Consider the following 23,707-nt stretch of genomic DNA (forward strand, 5'->3'; position numbering starts at 1 on the left):
TAAGATAAGCCGGCAGCCCCTTTTCCTTCATCAGGCACGTAGGTGGAGTCTCGCCAAGAACTAGATGCTGTGGCCCGGTTGCCAACTAACCGCTGCGCTGTTTGGAGAGCAGGCTACTCAAAGGAAGCTTGACTTGTCGATCCAACAGCGGTTTAGGAACGCAGGCGTGGAAGCCATTAAACAAACAAACAAACAGTACTCGTTAGCTCCAGAGGGGAGGGCCGACGGGCACTGTGCCTGTGCTCCAAACGGCTTCCGGGACCTGGGTCTGCAGGCCAAGCTACGCGCCGCCGAATTCCCTTTCCACGCCTTCGGCGCTCTGGCAGGCGCCAGTGTGCAACCGCGCCCATCACCCCCAGCAGCGCTGCTTCCAGGCCCGGCTGCGGCGCGCGCGGCGGAAGGTTGTCATGGTTTCCCCGGTCACATGCGCGCGAAGTTCCCCCCGCCTTCCCCAGCGCTGGGGGCGGGAGACGCGGCGGCGGCTGCTGCTGCTGCTCCTCCCGCTGCCGCCACCGTCGCCGGGACTGGCCCCTCGTTGGCTGCAGCGCGCAGCTCCGGCCAGCGCCATCGGCCCTGCTCTGCGCTCGCTGCCGAGGCGCGCCGGCGGGGGAAGGCGGCGGGTGGGGAGGGCCGCTGCCGGGCTGCCCGCCTCCGCCCGTCGAGCGCCGGGATGAGCATCTCCATCCCGGAGGGGCTGACGGAGCTGCTGCAGGGCTTCACCGTGGAGGTGCTGCGGAGCCAGCCGGGGGACCTGCTGGAATTCGCGCTCCAGTACTTCGGGCGCCTCAAGGCGGCGGCGGAAAAAGGAGCCAGCGTCGAGGCGGAGGGGAAGGAGGCAGGTGGCGGCCCCCGCCTGAATGCAGCCTCGGCCGGCCCGGCCCGCGGAAGCCTCTTGCCGCTCCGCAGGGCCCCCTCCGAGTGCCGCGGAGTCAGCTTCGTCGAGGAGCCCATGCAGACCGATTCGGAGAGCGGGGAAGGGGACGACGACGACGAGGAGGAAGAGTTCGCCGGTAAGGGCCGCCGCCGCCGCCGCCCCCTTCTCCCGACGGCCGCCTGCGCTGCGCCTCGCAGGCACACCCCTCTCCTCGGGCAGCCGCTTCGCTCCGACTGGCTCCGTCGCCCCTCGGAAGAGCCCTTTGCCCTGCAGGGCTCTCCGGGGCAGACCCGCGCCGTGCAAGTCCCAAAGGGCAGGTGCAGAAACCGCGCAAGGACATCCCCGTCACTAAAAAGCGATTGCCTTCCACAGTGGAAGAGGCAAAGCCCGGTGCTCTCCTTTTCCTCAGGTGGAAAGGGGCGGCGGCGGCTCCCGCAGAAAAGACCCCGCCCCATGTAGGCACCTGCAGAACTTCTAAGGCAGGAGGGATGAAGGTAGCCGGTGGCTGGTTGGTGGTGAGCCCCCTAACCAGGCAGTTTAGATCAGAATCCATGTGGAACTGTGCTGCCTTCAGCAGCTGGCCAACAAGCCAGAGAGCAAATAAGCAGGTGACCTTTTGCCGTTTTCTGTAGCTCATAAAGGTCCCAGGACCATGTCTTAAGTTCCTGGGGCATTAAAATTAGGATGTTTCAGAATTTGGCCTCTAAGCTGCATAAAGCTTTCCATTTGCATAGGCGCTCTAATAGCCTCAACTCTGTCAACCAGCACAGGCATTGTTCTTAGCAGGCCACAAGTGGGAATTTTCATCTGCCTGTGCTCTTGTGTCTTTTAACTGCTTGATGCTGCTTGATGCTGATACCTGTTTCCATGTCTTGACAAGAATGTTCAGTAATCCTTAGTGTAAGCATTTAGATGGGCCTTGAGTTTTGTGTCATCCTAACTTCTGAAAAGGGCCTGGAGGATCATTGTCCATGGGGTCGCAAAGGGTCGGACACGACTTTGCACCTAACAACAACAACAACTTCTGAAAAACAGTTTTCCTTGCTAATCAAACTTGTTCGCTAAAGGTCTTGCATTGTCTTGATGAATTATTGTTCAGTTGTCCAGATTCATTTTTTCCAAGAGCTGTTTTGATAATTGACTGTGGATTGACCACCTGCATTATAGTGATCATCCATCTCTCCAGGTAGTTTAGGCCTTTGGTTGGCGGTGGTCGGAGAGTCATGCTTATACAGTTCAAGCGTATGGATGCCTCATATTCCATGAGGAACAGTTCTTATGGAAGGCTTCCTCCAGAAGATATCCTTTCATCCTGGAGAAGGATCAAGGAATTTGTTTATTATTTTCCTTCCCTGTGCTCTTGGGTTAAAGAGAGCCTGTTGTGGAACTTACTCTTTCTTTTGGAGTCTTGTGTGACTGTCCCCCCCCTTTCAGGTAGATTAGCTGTGCTACAGAAGAAGACCCAGTTCTACAAAGTAGCTTCAGATTTTGGATGGAGATTGAGATGCATTTATATCTTCTTCTATCTGGAGAGGGAGGAAGGGATCAGCATCACAGCTTGGCATTGCACATCTGATGAATATCTTCAAAACACCTTTATTCAACAATTAGCAATCACAGGCAGCAATATCCCATGTTTAACATGCCACCTGGAAGGTGTATCATGTACCTTCCTGCCTTGGAAAGGTCTTGCCCACAATGCCATTTCTCTGCTGGAGGGCTTTTTGAGAGCTTTTTTTTAAAAAAGGTAAATGCTGTATATTATAACGCTGTGTAGACTGTTGTCACCTGTCAATTCCAATCCCGAATATTAATATTAACAGAGCCATTATAGAATTATAGTGCTTTCATGAAGAATGGAATGCAAAAGGGGGCAGCAACTTGTCACGACAGCTGTGGCCACCACATCCTTGGAGGGCAGAGTTACTGTGTAGCACTTGTGGAAGAGAAAAGGCAGGCCAGTGAAATCAATGCACTGAATCCTCTCTGGGTGCAAGAAGTTCTTCAACACTGAGCCAAAATTAAGTAATTAGAGTCAGGTCAAAAAGGAAAATTATATTAAACAAAGATTTTGTGATCAGTTGCTAAATTTATTTGTAGCGAATTCTGGGTTATTATTGTTTGGCATTTTCATGAATGATTATGTCATTGAGATAATGGACGTTTTCTTAAAGGATGCCTGAGCTTTGAAAGGAAAGTGTGGAAGCAAAGTAAAGATGGGAGAGTGTGTTATTGACCCCCTTCCCTGCTGAAGAATGGATTGATCGGGGAGAGTGCTTCAGATTACAGGGGTGAATTGACATGCAACAACATTTAGCACATGACTTGCTTTAGTTCATTCAGAAATTGTTCAAGTTTTGTGATATTTGTCTGCAATAAAAGAGTGTGTGGGAATCACAGTTGTTAACAAAATACTATGATAGGATTGGTGTTGTGTTAGCTTGTTGCTGCTGTTCAGTAAACTGAAGAAAGTGTGAATTAAGATTTCCCTGTTCATGGAATTATAGCACTCAGTCACAGCTCCAGGCTTGCCGCTTTGTATGCTCAACACTCAGCATAGAGTTGTTGCTGTTACTTGATGATAAATAAATGATCATATTACATTACATTTGTTTTAAAGTGGAAGCACAAATCATATTTCATTATAAATTTTAAAATGTGGTAAGTAGCATGTCGATTTTGAAAGAATAGAATGTTGCACACTGGTGAATGAGGAAAGATACTTGCTGGATTTTTTTTTCATGGCTCATTTGTTGTATGCAGATACTGGCAAGCTTACTGGTATTTCCAGTGGGGTTCAGCAACTTATTTATTTACATTATTTGTAGTCTGCTGTTCTCATGGACTCAAGGTATTTGACTCAATACAATTGATGGATGGGACATTTAATGAACAATGCAGTAGGATGCAGGCTGTAAAACCAACCAGAAGTCTAAACACAGAACTGTAACAAAGCATAAGTATTAATGTGATGCATTAAATGATGCAAAATTCCATAGTGGGGTCCTAGAAGACTTGCATATATGAGAGCCCAAGGCTATGAAAGCCTTTGCATGTGATAGCCAACCCCTTAAACTGAGCCCAGTAGCTAATGGGCAGCCATTGAAATGCCTGCAGGGTGGGAATAAGATACTTGCTCCATCCAGCTCCCAATAATGGCCAATCTGTGGCATTCTGCACCAGCTAGAGTTTCCAAACTGATTTTGTGGGGTTACCAATGTACAGTGCTTTTCAATATAGCCTCAATGTTACTGTGATGTGGATTTAGGTGGCCAGATCAGCCATATCAGGGTAAGGGGTAATCTTTTGGGCTATGCTGAGTTAGAAGTAAGCCTTTTTAGTAACTGCATTCACTTGCTTGGTGTAGTAGTTAGGAGTGCGGACTTCTAATTTGGCAAGCCAGGTTTGATTCCCCATACCTCTTCCACATGCAACCAGCTGGGTGACCATGGACCACAGCACTGATAAAGCTGTTCTGACCGAGCAGTAATATCATGGCTCTCTCAGCCTTACCACCCTCACAGGGAGTCTGTTGTGGGGAGAGGAAAGGGAAGGCAATTGTAAGCCACTTTGAGACTCTTTCTGGTAGAGAAAAGTGGCATATAAGAACGAACTCTTCATATAGGCGGATGATGCTGATTAAATGAAACATTTTACTATTTTAGGATAAATTATCACAACATTCTGCAGAACTGTCTGATTTATATTCCAGTTGAGCTTTAACTTGCTGGATGTGGGTACAGCAAAACCTTGTATTTGCGGTTCGGCATAAATCTTTTCATTTTCAAATTGCTCAGATGTACTGAAATTGCTAGGTTTCCCATCCTCAATGCTTATGGATGCAGGAGATTGATAGATCTCTCTCCCTCTCTCCAATAAATATGGAAGCAGGAGCTTGCTGTGTTTTCCTCTAATCAATATGAAATTAAGAGGTTGATCCTTTCTTGATCAGTGTTTTCATTTTTTATGAGGGGGAGTGATGATTTGTAAGTGGAAAAAAATTGGCTATGTTGGTGGGGAAGGTGGGAGTGAGAGGACTTTTGGGTGAGAAATCTGTCCATTTTACAAAAGTGTGTATTGTAGGGGGTGTAAAGAGATGGGATACGTGATGGCCAGAGAAGTTTAGGTCAAAGAACTCTAAAAATGTGTGGGCCAGGACATAAATTCCTTTTAGGTTAATGTTAAATGGCAAATAAAATTTCCTTTAGCTCCACTTGCCTGATTTCTCCATCCACCCATCCACCCAATCTCTTCTGGAATCCTTTCCTTTTTTGAGGGGCTTTATGACATAGGCCTCTGTTAATAGCATTTCCTCTGAAATATGGTATACATAGCAGTGTACACAGCGCATCTGTTCTGGAAAAATGTGGTTTAGAGGCACACATCCCCTATTTCTCTAACACTAACTCTTAACTCTGCTGAACCAATAAGATTGGTCTTTAATCCTGTTAAGTTTAGAAAGGAAAATGGGGAGGATTTCCTTTAGTCGGTTTCCTTTAGCTGAAGATAACAAGGCAAGTAGTTAATCTCAAACCTGAGTTGAATTGTGCCTTCAATGTGTTTGTAACAAAACACGCAAAATCGCACACGGCTTCTAGACAGTTGTGTTGTTTGATAAAAGAGTCAGCCCATTTAATGATTGCTTCAGCCAATAGTTCTCTGGAGTGTTCAATCAGTGAAAATGTATAGTTTTTGATTGGATAGTACAGATGTATGCAGCAGCTTGAAACTCTCCTGAAGCCAGTTATATTGCTTGTGAGGATTTGGGGGAGGGGGAGAATCCTGAAAGTAGAGGGATGCTTGCGAGCTGTGTGTGAGAGATAATGGGAATGGATTAGAATACCTTCATTCTTTGATCCTGAACATTATGACTGTCAAACTTGGGGTCTGCTATACCGTTAAGAAGGCAGTGGATTTAACCGTTGGTAAGTCACAGTGTATTAGTGATGGTGGGTTTTGAGGCTTTTGTATTTTAATTTATTTCTTCTTAGGTGGCTACGAGAAAGCTGTGAGCGAATTGCACTGCATTTGTATTCAAAATGACCTAATTTTTAGGTAACAGCTGTTAAACAAAGTAGTATTACAAATAAAAATGTTAACGCAACTGTCTTAGAAATTGGTGAATAGATTTCCAATATGGTATAATTATTAACAATGTTGAATAAGGAGCACACATGCCTTTTGGAATAAATTTCCATGAAGTATTTTCTTACAGTGTCTTGGGGTTGACTAAGGGCTCAAGCTTCTGGAATGCATGTAAATGTTTGCATGATATATTACAGTTTTGTTTTTAGGGTCTTGCTGAATGGATATCGCAGTCACTGCTGTAGAGGCCACAGTGATAACTCTTTTCTTTAGAAATTCTTGATATTTAAGCATTCTGGAGCTAGAGTTTCAAAAGTGTATTCTTGGATACTGCATGGCATGTATTATAGAGAGTATTGCTTGGATGTGCAAGGAGGGACATTGTTCTTAGAATTAAAAAATGAATTTGTAATATTTCTCAGAATTTATGGATCCTTAGCATGCATATGGCCACCTCATGGTTTGGATGCTTGTTTTCAGCATATGGCATGCAGAAATTCAACTGTGTTGTATTTCCAATCTCATATTTTAATGCTAGGAAATTGCACTAGTTGAATTTATGCCTATTATCCAGCCATTAATAGCATGGGAGCCCTGCTGAGAAAATACTTAAAATTCTACAGTTGGTGTTTTTGTCCAAATAGATTGATAGGTACAAATCTTTAAAGATTTGTGTACATTTAATAATTGCTTGGAAGAAGGACATTTTCCCACACAGGTGCTATAGTATAAGAGTATGTAAGGGGAAAGAAATTAGCAGTGGTTGTATATTTTCCTTTCTAGGAAACCACTAAAGGTACATATACCCTTAGGTGGCCAGTCTGGGAACCCTGGAATACGTTTTCTGTTATACAAGGAATGGACAGAGTGAATATTAGTATGATTCCCCCCCCACATACACTTCAAGCTGAATATAATACTCAAACAAACAGAAAATTGGTCTTCCAAGGAAATGTGGTATTCATCAATATTGAAAATTAATATATAATGAATGGACCATTATTTGTAGCACCTGTGTACATAAGAGAATTTTCATCTTCTTTCACTGTTAGTCTTTGTGATAATGGAAACTGTATTGTTGATATTCTCATTTCCATAAAGCATACATCGATAGACACTCGTGGTTGGATCTAGTCAGGCTTTTTCAGTCTCACTCAATTACTTTCCATTGTACAGTCCTCATCTCTCGTGGCTTTTTAAAATTCAGATGCTGTGATTCTCAGTATAGCCTTTCAAAGAGGATGTTTCCTTCCTTTTTCACCAGATGAAAAGCTGGTAGGGTCTGACCCACTTTGTCTTTTCCCCTCTATTCCATTTGTTGGTAAGGCCCAGAGAGTAGTAGTCCAGAAGAAAGGAGGAATCACACACACACAATAAAATATACTGGTGAGCTCAAAGCAATAATAAATGTAATTCAAAAGAAACAGTAATACAAGGCCCTCAATACTTCTGTTTTTTAGACTTAATATAACATAACCATTAAAATTCAGCAACCTGCTCTGTGATTTCAAGGGACTTGCCTGTTAACAAAAAGCTTGTTGTCTTTAACATTAGCAGAAGGTAAAAGAGGTAAAATCAAACACCAACGTAGCTGGTCATAATTAATACATTGTAAAATGATATGGTGAATTTACTCTATATTAATTATAGGTTCTTTAATTAATTATAGCTTTTTTATTGTGAGGGGTACCCCTGTATTTGTTCACAACCATTTCCAAGGGGAATATATTGGATGTGGCTAACAGAAATGCTCTGCAGTAGGATGGAATTATTAAATTAAAAGTGTGCCATAAGATTTGGAAAATAAATGAGGTCAAGAAAGCGTGGTGAGCACGTCCTACCTGCACCAACATATATTGACTGAAGTCCTCAGAACAGGTCAGGGATTAGTCCTTTTCAACATATTTCCTGGAATATTGCTGGCTGGGGGAATAAAAGGGGTGATCTTGACTTTATGAATTTCTTAAAGAACTTTAATATCATTTGCTTTCAAGAGACTTGACCACTTGATGATCTCATTTATAAGTTTTTCTTCCCATTCGTTACCCACTTATAAAATGAATAGAAGGGGTCGACCAACAGCTGGTCATGCTGTCTGTTTAACAATTCTCTTAAATTTAACATTAAGTATTTGGATCCATGCTCCCTACTGGCCCAAACTTCACTTTTAATGTGAGCGATTTACAGTTTATCCTAGTAAATGTTTATTTCTCTCCCTTTTCCATTCCAGATAGCTCTAAATCACATTGGAACCTCAGCTTGCAGTACACATTTGCAAAAGGCAAAATTTTAACCTTTTAAAAATAATGACCATTGGATCTGTCTCTCTCTCTCTCTCTCTCTCTCTCTCTCTCTGATAGAGAGAGTTTGGTGTAGTAGTTAGGAGTGCGGACTTCTAATCTGGTGAGCCAGGTTTGATTCCCTGCTCCTCCTCTACATGCAACCAGCTGGGTGACCTTGGGCTCACCACAGCACTGAGAAAGCTGTTTTCACCGAGCAGTAATATCAGGGCTCTCGCAGTCTCCCCTACCTCACAGGGTGTCTGTTGTGGGGAGAGGAAAGGGAAGGCGACTTATAGAGAAAAGTGGCATATAAGAACCAACTCCTCTTCTTCTAGTGCTGCTTCTGCTTGACATCAGCAGCAACCCGCGGTTGTTCAGGAGTTGGCACGAGTTTTCACCTGATTTGCTCCACGATGAGAGAAATCGCCAAAAGACTATTTACCTTTCTTGGTGCACTGCAAATAGGGTCAAGCCCATCTGAAGCCCGTCTGAAGTACTGATAAAGCTGTTCCAACCGAGCAGTAATATCAGGGCTTTCTCAGCCTCACCTACCTCACAAGGTGTCAGTTGTGGGGAGAGGAAAGGGAAGGCAAATGTAAGCCACTTAAGAAACTCCATCTCCTCCTCCTCTTCGTTTTGAACTGGTTCATCCTAGTTCTTTATGGAACAGTTCAATAAATAATCAGTTACAAACACCAGTTGTTCATATATTAGTTTTAAAGCATCAACTAAGTCTCTCATTCACATCAGAATAATTATCCAAAACCTCATACCAATTTTTTAGTGGCATAGGGGACAGTTCATTTATTTAAAAGTTTTGCAATCTACTTTGCTTATCTTTAACCGCTCCTGCGATTAAATAAAAGGGTAAGGCCACCTAGGGAGGAGTTAGGGCGGGCCCTGCCCAGGATAAAAACTCAGAGGGCCCAATCAGGAGCCGCTTCGTGGCTCCTGATTGGGCCCTCCGAGTGTCCATCCAGGGCCAAGCAGCCAATGGGGAGGCACGCGAAGCGCCTTCCTATTGGCCCCTCACCAGGACAGACCAAAATTCCATTCACCCAGCCCAGTCTGGCCGCCAGTCTGCTCCTGACCACCGCAGGGAGAGGAGGTCAGCAGGCCTGCCAAGGGGGATGAGAACAGAGGCTGCGCCAGCGCTTTTCACCTCAAGGCTGTCCTAACTGTCTAGTCCAACTGCAAATTGCCCCAGAACCCTGACAGAGCTGGCAGGAGGCTGCAGAGTGCGCTCCCTCCCCCCTTCCGGCCTGCTGTGAAGGAGCCTCTGACAGCCCCTGACTGAGGGGAGGGAGGCCTTTCCAAGAGCAACACAGGGGAGCCTGAGGGCCTTCCTGTTGTGGGGAGAGGAATGGGAAGGCGACTGTAAGCCACTTTGAGCCTCCTTCGGGTAGGGAAAAGCGGCATATAAGAACCAACTCTTCTTCTTCTTCTTCTTCTTCTTCTTCCTCTTGAGGGGGGGGACTTTCCCCTTCTGCCAAACGGCTGACAGGGAGGCCACAGAAAAGCCCCTTTTCACTGCTCTGGCCAGGGGTTAGACACAGCCAAGCCATGTGTCTTTCTTCTTTGCAACTCTCTGTAGGTTTGAGGCCACTGCAGAGGAAACTGGCTCTTTTGTCTCCTGTTTCATCTGCACAACAACCCTGTGCAGTAGGCCTCAACATTCAACCCCATGCCCTTACAGACTGGACAACTCCTCCCCTTCCTCTTCCCACTGCCAAGCTCTAGCACCCGTTGTATTCTTGGAGACAACGGGCTTTGCCCCTAGTAGCTTTTATAAAAGGTTCATCATCAATCTGTCTGTGCTCATTTTAACAGACAAAAAGAAAGAGGACAATACCCCTCTTCTAACCTAGGTAGCAAACTAACCAAAATTGGCATCTTCAAGGGGAAGAGAGAAATGAAATAGCCAGACAAGGTCAACTTTCCTTTAGCTTAAAAACAAAACGGAACAAGAAACTCCACACACACTCACACACTAAGCACACCTTTGAACTACAAAGAATAATACAATACTAAATATAACTGATAGGAGTTTAATAAAATAAGTACACTATCTCTGTTTGCATGCCAGCTGTTCGCCCCTCACACCCAAGCATAATGACTACACTCACCCAGAGAAGAAAAGAAGCTCGAGCTGGCCAAAACTGTTGCCTTGAAACAAAACAAAGTACAAACTAAATTCAAACCAGCAAGTTTGAAAAAGGAGATAGCCCTTAGAAGATAATAAAAGTTAATAAAAGAAAAAAAAAGAATTCAGCTCTTTATGGAGCTCAACAGAACACCATGCTTAGTTAGTTTCCTATGTCTGCTCAATGATTTCCTAGAAAGAGAACTATCATTTGGAACCGCTCGGTGAGTGGTATCATATTTGGTTAAAGGGTAAGTGGGCGGATAGTGGGCGAGACCAGTCCGGGTGAGGGGCCAATCGGAAGGTGCGAAACACCTTGTGATTGGCCCCTCACCCAACTGGTTAGAGTTCGAACCAGTGATGAGGCGAGAAGCGGCTCCTGCCCCGCCCCCCCACCCCTTAACAGGGGACCCTTAACAGCTGTCAGTCCTTACCAACAACTTTGCCTTCTTCTGCACAGCACTAACCAGGGTTAACTGAAGTGCCACTACGGTAAGGACTTCCGGTATGCAGACACAGGGTTGTACTGAAAAGATCTAGCCCAGATCAATGATAACTGCCAGTGCTGGCATGACATATGCAGAACTGTGATACACTGAATGACCCCTAAACACAATAATAACAAACATGTTTTATCTATTGGCTGTATTGATGGTGCTGCAAAAGTGTTTTGCTTCAGAACCAAAGATGCTATGTATTTAAATGCAACAAAGGATACATCACACACACAAGCAATAGAGTAATTAGTACATCAACCGATATTCAAAAAATGCAATTAAAAAGAAAAGCTTGTATGTCTTGTAACAATGTTTCTTGCCTTTCCATTAAGCAAGAAAGAATAATTACAGTGCTATTACCCTTTTAGCTGAGCCTTTTAAAAACGTTTCTAGGCACAAAGCAAGCAAAATAAATGAACAGTATTAATTCAGCAGCCCCAATCTCTTATCATTTAGCTTATGTCACTACTGCATGCATGACTCCTCATCCCTTGCTGCAGATATTCAAATCTTTAAAGTGAAACAAGTCATGATGTGAATGCTCAGATGAAAATAGCTTAATTTTACAATTCAAATTTTATAATAGATGCATCTATATCATAGAATCATAGAGTTGGGCCATACAGGCCATCTAGTCCAACCCCCTGCTCAATGCAGGATCCGCCCAAAGCATCCAAGAAAAGTGTGTTATCCAACCTTTGCTTGAAGACTGCCAGTGAGGGGGAGCTCACCACCTCCTTAGGCAGCCTATTCCACTGCTGAACTACTCTGACTGTGAAAATTTTTTCCTGATATCTAGCCTATATCGTTGTAGTTTAAACCCATTACTGCGCGTCCTTTCCTCTGCAGCCAACGAGAACAGTTTCCTGCCCTCCTCCAAGTGACAACCTTTCAAAGAGGGCTATCATGTCCCCTCTCAACCTCCTTTTCTCCAGGCTGAACTTTCCCAAGTCCCTCAAACTATCTTCATAGGGCTTGGTCCCTTGGCCCCAGATCATCCTCGGCACTCTCCTCTGTATCCTTTCAATTTTATCTATGGCCTTCTTGAAGTGAGGCCTCCAGAACTGCACACAGTACTCCAGCTGTGGTCCGACCTGTGCCGTATACAATGGGACTATGACATCTTGTGATTTTGATGTGATGCCCCTGTTGATACAGCCCAAAATAGCATTCGCCTTTTTTTACCGCTGAGGTGGCTGGATGGAGTGACTGAAGCACTGGGTGCAAACTTAAATGGACTCTGGGGAATGGTAGAGGACAGGAAGGCCTGGAGGATCATTGTCCATGGGGTCGCGATGGGTCGGACACGACTTCGAACCTAACAACAACAACCGCTGCATCACACTGCCTGCTCATGTTTAGCTTACAAGCCACAATTACCCCAAGGTCTCGTTCACACACAGTGTTACCTAGAACCGTATCCCCCATCCAGTAGGCATGCTTTTCATTTTTCTGACCCAGATGCAGAACTTTACACTTTTATTAAATTGCGTCTTGTTCTCATTTGCCCATTTTTCCATTGTGTTCAGATCTCGTTGAACTCTGTCTCTATCTTCTGGAGTATTTGCCAGTCCTCCCAATTTGGTGTCATCTGCAAACTTGATGAGTAGTCCCTCCATCCGCTCATCTAGATCATTAATAAATATGTTAAAAAGTACCGGGCTGAGCACCGAGCCCTGAGGTACCCCGCTACTCACCTCCCTCCAGTCTGATGAAACACCATTGACAACAATTCTTTGAGTGCGGTTCTCTAAACAATATCATTAGTAGGTAAAATCCCCAAACTCTGTCTCGCTTACTTTGGCCATATCATGCAATCCAATGCAGTGGAGAAAGGTAGTATTGGTCAGCGGAAAAAGGAAACCAGGCTGACAAAGAACATGGTGGTTAGACATGATCAAAACTGACACTGGCCAGAACATCCCATGACTGAGGGAGGCGGTGCAGGATCGGGGATTGTCGCAACAGCTATGCCATGGGATCGGCAAGAGTTTGACATGACTGAATGGCTGACAAGAACAACAACATCCTTTCTCCCTAATTATTAAGTATTTTAAATGTAGCAAAAATGCTTACTGTATATACTCGCATATAAGCCAACCCGCAGATAAGCTGAGGCACCTTATTTTACCACAAAATCTGGGCAAATTTATTGACTCGCATACAAGCTGAGGGTGGGGAATGCTCTATCATCACAGGTCCTCCCATCCAGCATTGCCATTCCTTTTGCCATTATATCTGTGTATAAGCCAAGGAGGGCTTTTTTAGTGTGAAAATAGGCGCTGGAAATCTAGGCTTATACGTGAGGGTAATGTTTGAAAACCTACTACTTGACCTATTTTTGTTTTCAGATTTATATTATCTCTGCACATTTTATGCATTCTTTCTGCAACAAAAGGATATCTAAATTGCACATTTCCTAGTTATCTTCAGTAGTTAATGTAGTGATAATACACTACTGAAATAAGACTACAAACAAAGAAACAAAGAATTTTGGATTTGACTGCTCTATAACAGCTTTTTTCAACCTTTTGACCATGGAGGAGCTCCTGAAGTAATTTTTCAGGCCTAGAAGAGGGCCAGGAGTTACGTCAGATGGCCATGCCTCCCTGTTATGCTCCCTAGAAATAACATGTCACCAGAAGTGATGTCACCACCACATTAACAGGCAGGCTCAAGGAGGACTGTGCGAGGAGAGACAGGAAGCAGATTAAGAATGGAGTAGATATACAGGCTGCACTCTCTCCCAGGTACAGAAACCACGTGAGAACACAATCATGCTGGGGGGGGTGGGGGCAATGAAAGTGGTTGGTTCTTAGCTTGTGGCTGAGCCCACTAAAGCAGTCGGGAACAGCCATAGTTGGGAATCCCTGCTTTAAAAGAACGTCTGAAAATGTAGCTTGCCTCAGGAAAATTTCAGAGATGCACTCCTTTATACATATCCTCTTTAACTGTACTTGAGGACATGTTGTGGCTTCCTGGTGCATGCTCAAGGTAACACATTAGCTCTGGACCTATCCTTCTAGTGCTCTGTGTGGCCTAGTGTCAGATAAGAACTGGGGAGACCAGGTTCTATCCCTCATATTGACAGGAAAGCTCAGTGGGTCCTTGGCCAGTCACTCAGCCTAGCTTGTCCCAAAATGGAAGAAGGGAAAACAATATACTTCATCCTGGGCTCCTTGAAGGAGGAACAAGATAAAAATGAGACTGATATCCAGGCTAGCTATTTTGTCTGCAGTTGTTATCCTTCCTCCTCCAGATACAGAGGATCTGCTTGGCACTGCTAAGAAGCTATTATAGTTCAGTGTTGTTGACATCTTCTAGCAGAGAGCTGCTCTCTGCCGAGTCCTGATTTGGGCCTGGTGCTCCACTGTTCACTCCGATTGACTGCTGACAATCTTGGTTCTGGGGCACAAATCCTAGTGCTTGATTTCCTTGGTGAGGGAGAAGAAAAGTGGCAGCAGGGCTGTGTATGAATTTGCATGTTTCTCTTGGTGCATGTGTGGGAGATAAGATCATGGCACAAATGGCTTGTTTCCTTCATCAGCTTAACCCGCAAGGGGCACGTGAGACAGTACAAAGGGGCAATGGTGCAGTTTATTAATTTAAATAATGGCTGAGTTGCAGTGCTTACTGGCTTGTAGGAAACATTTTGATCCCATTGCACTGAATAGGACTTGCTTTTGAGTCATTAGGATCTTGCTGTGTGTAGTGCATTTCAGGATTTTACTGAGGAACAGAGTGCTGCGTTAAACACAGTGCAGAACCAGAGCTGTAACTCGACTTCTAGGTGATAGCTGAGGAATGGTGCAAAATAGCTCTTTTTTCAGCAGAGTTCCTCTCATCCTTCTGGAAAGATGCTGGGTGAAGATAGTTCTGAACACCTGGCCCTCCTCAATGAGACACTAGTGAGGTGCTCAGGCCTCGAAGGGAAACTTGGCATGTTGGTAGGAGCAGAATACTTTTGATGACGCAAGTCAGTCTCCTTAGCAACGAAACAATAGCAATTCTCTCACACACACTCATGCAAAAAGTGAAAGGACCTCTGTCCAAACCTATCACATTGTTTATTGGATCTCCTCTGTAATATACCTTGAAGCTCAATGTGAAAGGTGGCCTATAGAAAATATAAATAAATAGTTTGAAGAATACTTATAGTGAACTTAACCCAATATGGTTGTTCTTTAAACTTCTGTCAATACATTACTTTCAGGTTTTTGTCATGTCCAAGCACATTCATAGGAAGGGAAGGAACTTAATAGAAATCTTAGCATTGGGTCCAGTTCAGAGTGTTCTTGAACCAAACACTCAAACCCAGATGACCCAACCCTCACAAAATAAACCAGACCATTTTGCTTCTGCTTGCGTTGAAGTGTGTGTGTGTGTGTGTGCGAGATTGCTTGCAGCTGTCTCGGCTTGACAGCCAAAAAGCCTGTGGGCCCCACTGTCAGTCCGAGTTGGCTGCAAGCCTTTTCAGAGCACTGGATTCCAAAGGGAGGGAAGTGATCCTGCGGACTGAAAAGACTGGCAATCTTTTGGGCTTGACAGCGGGGCTTACTGGCCTTTCGACTGTGAGGCCAAGTCAGCTGCGAGCCTTTTCAGTTCCCCAGTTCAGCCCCCAGGGTGGGAAATGATCTGGCACACTGAAATTGCTTGCAGCTTTTTTGGCCTGACAGCCAAGAGGTGCGTGGGCCCTGCTGTCAAGTCCGCCAGCCATTTTAACAACACATAACTAACTAGCAAGTGCCACATTCTCCAACATTTAAAGGGGTTCATTTTGGAATCACCAGCATCCCTAAAAATATTATTGCAGTATAATTCCAACTATACTGTGCAGAAATGAACCCATAGACTGGTGATTTTGACTGCCCTGTAAGACAAGTCTGCCTTGTATGTTGTTGAGAATCCTTCTACTGGGTGGCAGAAGTTCCTTTCTCTGATAATCTAAAAGCAGGATTTGTAACTAGCTGTTTTTTTATGCCCTGATTTTCACTATCTGGAAGAGTCCAAAAATGGCTTACAATCACCTTCATTTCCTTTCCCCATAACAGACGCCCTGTGAGGTAGGTGAGGCTGAGAGAGCACTGACAGAACTGTTCTACAAGAATAGCTCTGAGAGAACTGTGACTAGCTCAAGGTCACCCAGTTGGCTGCATGTGGAGGTATGGGGAATCAAACCCAGTTCTTCAGATTAGAGTCCACCTCTTTTTAAACACTGCATCACCCTGCTCCCAAAACCAGTTTAGCTTCCCAAAATTGCAAACTGAGATACCAAGGAAGAGTCTGGCATGTGGGGTGGGGGCTCAAAAATGTACTTCTAGCTCACTTTGGAGAGTGAATCCCTGCACAAGAATTGTAGTGCAGAAAACAGACAAAATGTCTTCTTTTTTCTGAGGTAGGAAATGACCTTGTTTAGCTAACCAAGCTACTGTGGAGTGTGGTTTGGTTTTTCATACATATTCCCCTGCCTCCATGGCTGTCTCTGTCTCAGTGCCACAAAAAGCCATCATGATTATTTAATGGCAGGACAAGAAGCTGCTTGCAGAGGATCAGAATATTCTCCCTGTTTGTCACAGTGAGCTGTATTTTTCAAATAGACTGCCAGTGGACGTATTGGCTGAGGTCTGTTAACTAGAGATGACTGGTATGGTTTAGCAGGAAGCGGCATTTCCCTGTGGCTGTTCTCATTCTTCCTCGGCCACTTTCACTATTCTAACAGTTTACCTATATGGTTTGTTTCATAGGTTTGTGTAGGTCTTGTTTTCTGGGGGGTTTTTTTTGCATACACTGTGGGCTGTTATTAGCTGTGGGGTGATCTCTCTCTGGAGACGGAAAGTACAATCCATTTCCTGCCTCCAGAGATTATGGGAAGAGGAATCTAAGCATATCAGCGTGTCCGCATCACCCTTTAGAAGAAGGAGCCTGTAAATCTAATGATCTGTTCTGAACTCACTGCTCAGTCTGGGTTAATGGGCAACTGGCTAATCATATTCTTGAATTACAGTGTACTCATGCAAAGCATGATAATATTGTGGTTTATGAATTTTTGTAGCTGCTAAGAATGACCAACTAAGCTTTGGAGGATGGGAGTCTTTGTGTTTCAGGGCCAAAACAAAAGGGGCAGTAGAGGAAGAATTTGGCAGTCTCCCTTGAGTTCATCATCAGAGTCATCAGAGTCTTCTTGGTCCCTTCAGTTTTTAATAAGATGTTTTGAGAGATTTGTCCCCGTATTTATGTGTGATTCTACAGTTCTGTGGTGGATTTTGTAAACAGATTATGCAAAGTGAAATGTATTAACTGTTTGGTTCACACACTGTTAGCAGAGTTTTACTATGTTATCTTTAAAGTGTTGAGAATTTACTAACAATTCTTTTACTTTTCTTTTCTAGCTCCAGTGATAAACCGGTTCACTAGGCGAGCATCAGGTCAGTTGGATTCATTTGCATGTTTTCCTTTGCATGTTGGATTTTGATTACTGGAACATTATTGTATGTGTTGCCATTTCATAATGTTGATACGGAAACAGCTGTGCTCTAACACAGTCTTCCACATTTAGGCCTGGATGCTATGGTGTAGGTCAATTGGTGCAGAAACAGCTCATCTGACAGAACGACATTTCCATTTATGGGAAAGAAGGTCACTTTTGCTGATTTCCCTCATAGACTTCCAGTTTTCTTCGTATGGTGTTCCTTGGGGTCCACCAACCCAAAGAGAGATGATTGGGGGGGGGGGAGACACAAAGTAAGCTGTGGTATTAGGGGAGAAGTGACATACTTTCTTGTAAGCCTACTCTAGTTGTTTTGCTTTGAATATGAGCCTTTGTAAGCATAACATTTAAGAGGAGCACGTTCTCTCTCTGTGAGCAGGTAAAGTGATTAAAGGGTCTGGGAAACCGAGGCTTGAATTCCCACTCTGCTTTGGTGGCTTGCTGAGTAACTTTGGGACAGTCATACACAATCAGCTTAACCTACCTCATAAGGTTGTTGTAAGGATAAAATGGAGAAGAAGAGGAAGATGTAAGCCACTTTGGGTCACCATTGCTATGAAAGGTGGAATATAACTAATGTAAAATAAAATAAAAAATATAATAAAAATTGTTACATAGGTACCAATTTGTGCACATCCACCTTTTTCCCAGCTGGAAAAAATTGCTTGATAGAAATGGAAGGCCTAGAAACAAGACTAGAACCTTGAGTATTTGTATTCATTGAGTTAATGTTCCTAAGCATCATTTATATGGATGCATATTTAAGATACTTCCCAGTGCAGGGCCAGAAGTGATACATTTGTCCTGAGCTAGGATTCTTCCAGCAAGGTTTTCTTGCAGGATCTTAAATTCTCTTTTAGCAGCTCAAAGGCTGCATTCAGACATTATCCACAGACAGAAATTGTTTGCAATGGGGATAAAACTTGCTTGGTTCTCTTCTCCTCCTGTTTGTCAATGGAATGTTGAAAACATCTTGGTTTTGGAAGTCTTCAATTAAACTCCAGTTAGCTGTGATGCATGATTGTAAACTTTTAAACCAAGTAGAGTTGTTCTTTCACATAGAAGTTCTAAATCACAGTTTAATTCTGGTTGTGGGAAAGAAACAAGCTTTAAATTGTACAGTTGCATGCAATTGTATTTCCTGGAAAATGGGAATTTCCCATGGCAGGGATAAAATCCACTAATGCAGGGGTAGTCAACCTGTGGTCCTCCAGATGTTCATGGACTGCAATTCCCATGAGCCCCTGCCAGCATGGGAATCGTAGTGCATGAACATCTGGAGGACCACAGGTTGACTACCCCTGCACTAATGAAAAGGGAAGGAAGGAAAGAATGTTTGAAATAAGATACAAAAATATAAGTCTGTTTTAATAGTTCAAGTTAAAATCCAAAAGCAACAGAGAGCAGCTCCAGGAACACGACCTGATCTTGATATCTAAGTGTTAATTAACTTGCAAAGAATCTAACTAATGTAATCAAACTTTTTTCTTTTATTTAGCTTGGTGAGTTATGGAAAACTATTAATTGCCAGTAATTAATTTTTCTACATTCAACTAATCCAAGCAAAAAAAAAGCAAACATGAAAAAACACTTTATTGGATTGATTGGGAATTATTTCAGATGGCTAGAGATCGTTTTTGGCTATCCAAAATGGCTGGGACTGCTGCATAGCTGAAGTTGAAAGGTTGTTTAAAGGGGCTCTTTCTGGATGAGTTTGTGGCTTGGAGGTTTGAAATTCACTCATACCATGGCTTGCAAAATGTGTTTAAATTTTAAAGGGAACGTGTTCCCTTTCTCCTTCTTTCATTGAAAACATTGGAGGATGGTGACATCATCATTGTGGGACCATAGAATTAAACCCCCAGCCCAGTCTTTTTCTAACTGTGCAGGTTGAACTCTGCCCCCCCCCCATTGGGTATAATGGTCTACATAGGGTATAATGGAGCCAAAAAAAATTGGCATTCCTAAATATTTACTGGTACTGAACTTTGGCAATATCAGGAAATAGCAATATTTTGGGGTTTCAAAGAAACACCAGAGGGTTTGCACACCCCTATTCCTAACCCTCAGAGTAGGTGAAATTGATCAGAATAGGAAAAAAGCATAAAGGATGTCAAGGTGGAAAATCATTTCCTTCTTCCTATTTGAGATGCAAGTTTAAGAATCACTTGCTTTCTCCGGGAAGAGCTGTCAGTTAAATACCCAGAGGTTAATTGTAGAAGCACCTGCTGACAATAATGTGGGGTGTTAATTATTTAGCAGTTATTCCAACCAACGTGCTGTGACTATCAGCTATTTTTTCCTTCATTCTGGATAACTATAATTGGCTGTAGCAGCCGCAGTGGCATATTTCCACTCAAATTAATTTTCTGTAAAGTCTATCTTTCACTCAAGCTACATGCTTTCTTTGCACCAAGTTCACTTACTGCCTTTCACTGCAGGTAATTTCTAAATTTAGTGGTTCAACCTCCCCTCCACAATAGTTTGGGGTTCAGTGGGAGGAGCTGTTGGAGAAGACTAAAAATAACTAGGCTTCTCTATAGTAGAACACGCTGGATCATATCCATACATATCAAACATGTTTCCAATGTCTCGTTGCAGCCTTTCATGCATGAATAACATTTTAGAAGAAAAATTTAGAATTTATATAGCAGTTACTTGCTGCACCTTAGTGCTACTCAAGAAAACATTGCAAACATTTTGGGGGAGACATAACAATCTCTGTTCTCATAATGGAGACATATTTATTGAACCCAAGATGTTTCTCATGCAGTTCAATCTCAAGTTAACACAAAGAGATCCAAATTGCTGTTTTCCCCATTTATCTCTGGTATCTGTTAATCATTTTCATTATGCCATTAATTTAACCTCACACTTGCCTGTAAGTATGAACTGATTACTTCCATTTCATCATATTGTATCTGAGGAAGTGTGTATGCACATGAAAGCTCATACCTTGAATAAAACTTTGTTGTTCTTAAAGGTGCCATTGGACTCTAAATTGATTAAGTGATTGAGGCATGGATTTGTATTGTACCTACCTGCATTTTTCGGTAAAAATTACCCCTGTACTTGCCTCAGCCAGTGGCTCTTAGTATTTTATACTTTATGTCCCACCAATTGCTCTGTCAAAGAACCTTCATCCCATTGTGGCAGAAACAAAACCAAGAAGAACATTTTATAGGTTTACAGGCATTTTGTTGTTAATACTGCATAGATTCATCCATACTGAAAAGCTTGAAAAAGAATATTGGGACCTTTTTATTAAAAAAAATAAGCTTGTCTCTTAAAAAAACCCCAAAAGGCTTCTTTGATTAAAACATTAATAGATTGCTCCTGTTGTGGTGGCATTTCAGGCTGTGCGCTGTAGTGATTAGATTGTATTTAGATTCCTGTTTGATCTATTTTCATTGAAATCCAGACTGAAAAATACATTATTCTTTTATTTTAACAAACCCTTTAAGGAAATTGGGAACAGGACCAGGAGAATAAGAAGAAATGTTAAATATTTCCCATATGCTGCCTTCCTTCCTTGCCTATGTGCCTTGTATGGACAGGTTAAGGCTATGTTATGAGCAGTGTTGATCTGCAGAAATATCGCCAAGGTCCATGTTTTGCACCTGCAATCATTAACTTCCCCTTCCCAATATATCCAGTGACACTAGAACTTATGAACTTAACCACAGGACAGAATGAGGATATAGAGAATCCAAACCTCTGGGAATCTGCAAAGTGCTCTTCATCCTAACTTCCGGCCCCCCTGTCCCCATATTCTTCTTCCCCCTCAGTATTATTGCCATCAGCTGATTTTTTGGGGCAACCAGCTATGATCTTCTTCCTCTATAAGGAACCAAAGAACCTTCAGTGTTGGTGAAAAAACAACCTGGTGTATATTATCCAAATATGGGCATAGGTGGGTGGACTATAAAAAGGCCCCAGAGATACAAAAGCAGGATTTACAAGGCACTCAAAGTTTATAAACCAGAAACAGTTAATAATGGGGAAGGTTGGGGATTACTGCAGGAGCTGGGTGTCAGGCTTATATAGACCCAAGCTAAGCTACCCAAGTGAAAATTTACCTTTAAGGTTCTAAGTAGCTGTGTTAGGCCCAAGAAAAATCTCAAAATAAAATTGATTTAGTGTCTATTCATAAAACCTATCTAAATGATCCATGCAGTTCTCTAGAAATTTTCTCTAGAAAAGCCATCTAGAACTTCATCTGGCTTAGAAATGTAAAATGTCTGGACGTTTTGAAGCTGTAGGGGAAGAGTGAAATTTGGGGAAAGATTATTGGCAGCACTTTTGGCCTTTGGGAAGAAAAACTTGATAGTAGTCGGTGTAAAACCAGTGATTTATCAGATGTCTAAAACCAAATGGATTACTCGGGGAATAAAGTGCTTGCTGCTGTACCTATTTTACTTCTTTATTTTTTTCTCTTTTGTGGTGCTGTCCTTATGATGTATGTTGATCTTTCAAGATGGCATTGATCTATGTTCTGCTTCAGGAAGAAGAAGAAGGAAATTCAGCTATATCCAAACTCATTCCATTTTAAAACCAATTGCCAACTGACTCCTTAGCTGGTTCTCATAAGCTTTTTTTCTGTCAAAACCCCCTGGAGAGGGATAGAATAATCTTTACTGAATAAGAAATGAACTGAATTCCCAATACAAGACAGCCTTAGGCCTGCTAATCACTAGGAACAACGCATTCATGTAGTAAAAACCTTGTGCAAAGGTTTTAACACCTTTGACATGATCTGACAGGGCAGGTAATGATCTCTCTGGAGTAATCCACAGTGCAATCCTGAACTGAGTTACACTCCTGTGAACCCATTGATTTATTATTTTATTAATAAAACGTTTATTCAAAAATTTAAAATATAACACAGATAAAACCTATTGATTCCAAGGGACCGTGACTAAAATTGTAGTGTTGGCCAGATGGAATAAATATTAGTGAGGAAGCAATTAGAAAGGAGGAAATTTAAGATCTAGCTACAACATGTAATACACAGGCTTTCCATTCCACTGTCAGATTCTGGTAAACAGGTCAGCTTAGTCTCGAAAAGGAAGATGTTTTGGTCAGTAGGAACTGACCTATTTGACCATTAAAACAGATTCATGATTGTGGGTATGAAAATACTTCAAAGATTTGACCTTTTTAATTCCTAGCTGCCTGTTTCAAGCTACTTATTCCAGTCTCCAACTTTCCCTTCCGTTCCCACATTGGTGTCATATTTGAAGAACGCTTTTTCTGTGTGTGTATTTCCCAGAGAGACAGTGTTTATGTTAAGTGTGCAATACAGCCCAAAGTGTTAATCTCAGAGGAGTTGTAGCAAAAATAAACTGGAGCGTAGTAGCACCTTAAAGATAAACAACACTTCATTCTAGTGTAAGTGTTAGTGGATTAGGGCTCGCTTTGTTTGATTCATTCAGGCAACTGTATACTGCTCAGTATGGAGGCAGGCATGTAGTCCTGGTTATACATACCATATTCAGGCCTAATCCTGGTTCCATTTGAGTGGAACACAAGGGCAGGCCAGCGTAGAGCGAGTTACAGAAATCTATTCTGTAGGTGACCGTCGCATGGATCACTGTGGCTAGGGGGTTGGAGGACAGGTAGGGCGCTAGTAGCCGAGCTTGGCGAAGATGGAAAAAAGCCTGGCTGGCTACCTTCTTGACCTGTGCCTCAAGAGTTAAGGAGGTATCAATGGTCACCCCCAGATTCCTGGCTTGAGATATGATCTTGAGTTGCATCCCTGCCAGGGAGGGTAAGCGTGTTTTCTCCCCTGGCCCCCTACGACCCAGCCATAGGACCTCTGTATTGGAGGGGTTGAGTTTCAGGCAACTCTGCTCAAGCCATTCAGCTACTGCTTCCAAACATCTGGCAAATGGATCCGGGGGGGAGTCGAGGTGGCCATCCATGAGGAGATAGAGCTGGGTGTCATCAGCGTACTGATGGCATCCCTACCCGAAACTTCTTACCAGCTGGGCCAGAGGGTGCATAAAGACGTTAAATAGCATGGGGGAGAGCAGAAGGTCCCAGGTTCAGTACCTGGCATCTCCAGTTAAAAGGCCAAATCAGCAGGTGTTGTGAAAGCCTCTGGAGAGTCACTGCCAGTCTGACGAGACAGCTCTGACAACCATAATTGAAGTATTGCTGATTAATATCACATTTTCTGAGACGCTAATGATATTAACGAGGAGCCATATATTCAGCACTAGGAAGAATGTTTTAAGGTGATTATGGTAGATCTTTTGAATTTTTCAAAATGTCTTTTGTACAAAATGCAATTTGTTCTCTAAGATTTTAAAGGTTTGCTTGTGTGGTGCATATTTA

General features: G+C 43.1%; 1 protein-coding gene across 2 annotated transcripts in view; it reads left to right on the forward strand.

The window, feature by feature from the left end:
* Window positions 1-670: 670 nt before the first annotated feature.
* Window positions 671-23,707, forward strand: part of PRKAR2B (protein kinase cAMP-dependent type II regulatory subunit beta) — a 53,025-nt gene continuing 29,988 nt past the window's right edge. For both annotated transcript variants that reach the window (XM_077338162.1, XM_077338163.1), the window contains exons 1-2: window positions 671-1,010; window positions 17,271-17,306. In XM_077338162.1, coding sequence (XP_077194277.1) covers window positions 671-1,010; window positions 17,271-17,306 — 376 coding nt within the window. The remainder of the gene's footprint in view (window positions 1,011-17,270; window positions 17,307-23,707) is intronic.

The sequence above is a fragment of the Paroedura picta genome, chromosome 5 (genome assembly GCF_049243985.1).
Source record: "Paroedura picta isolate Pp20150507F chromosome 5, Ppicta_v3.0, whole genome shotgun sequence".
Lineage (NCBI taxonomy): Eukaryota > Metazoa > Chordata > Lepidosauria > Squamata > Gekkonidae > Paroedura > Paroedura picta.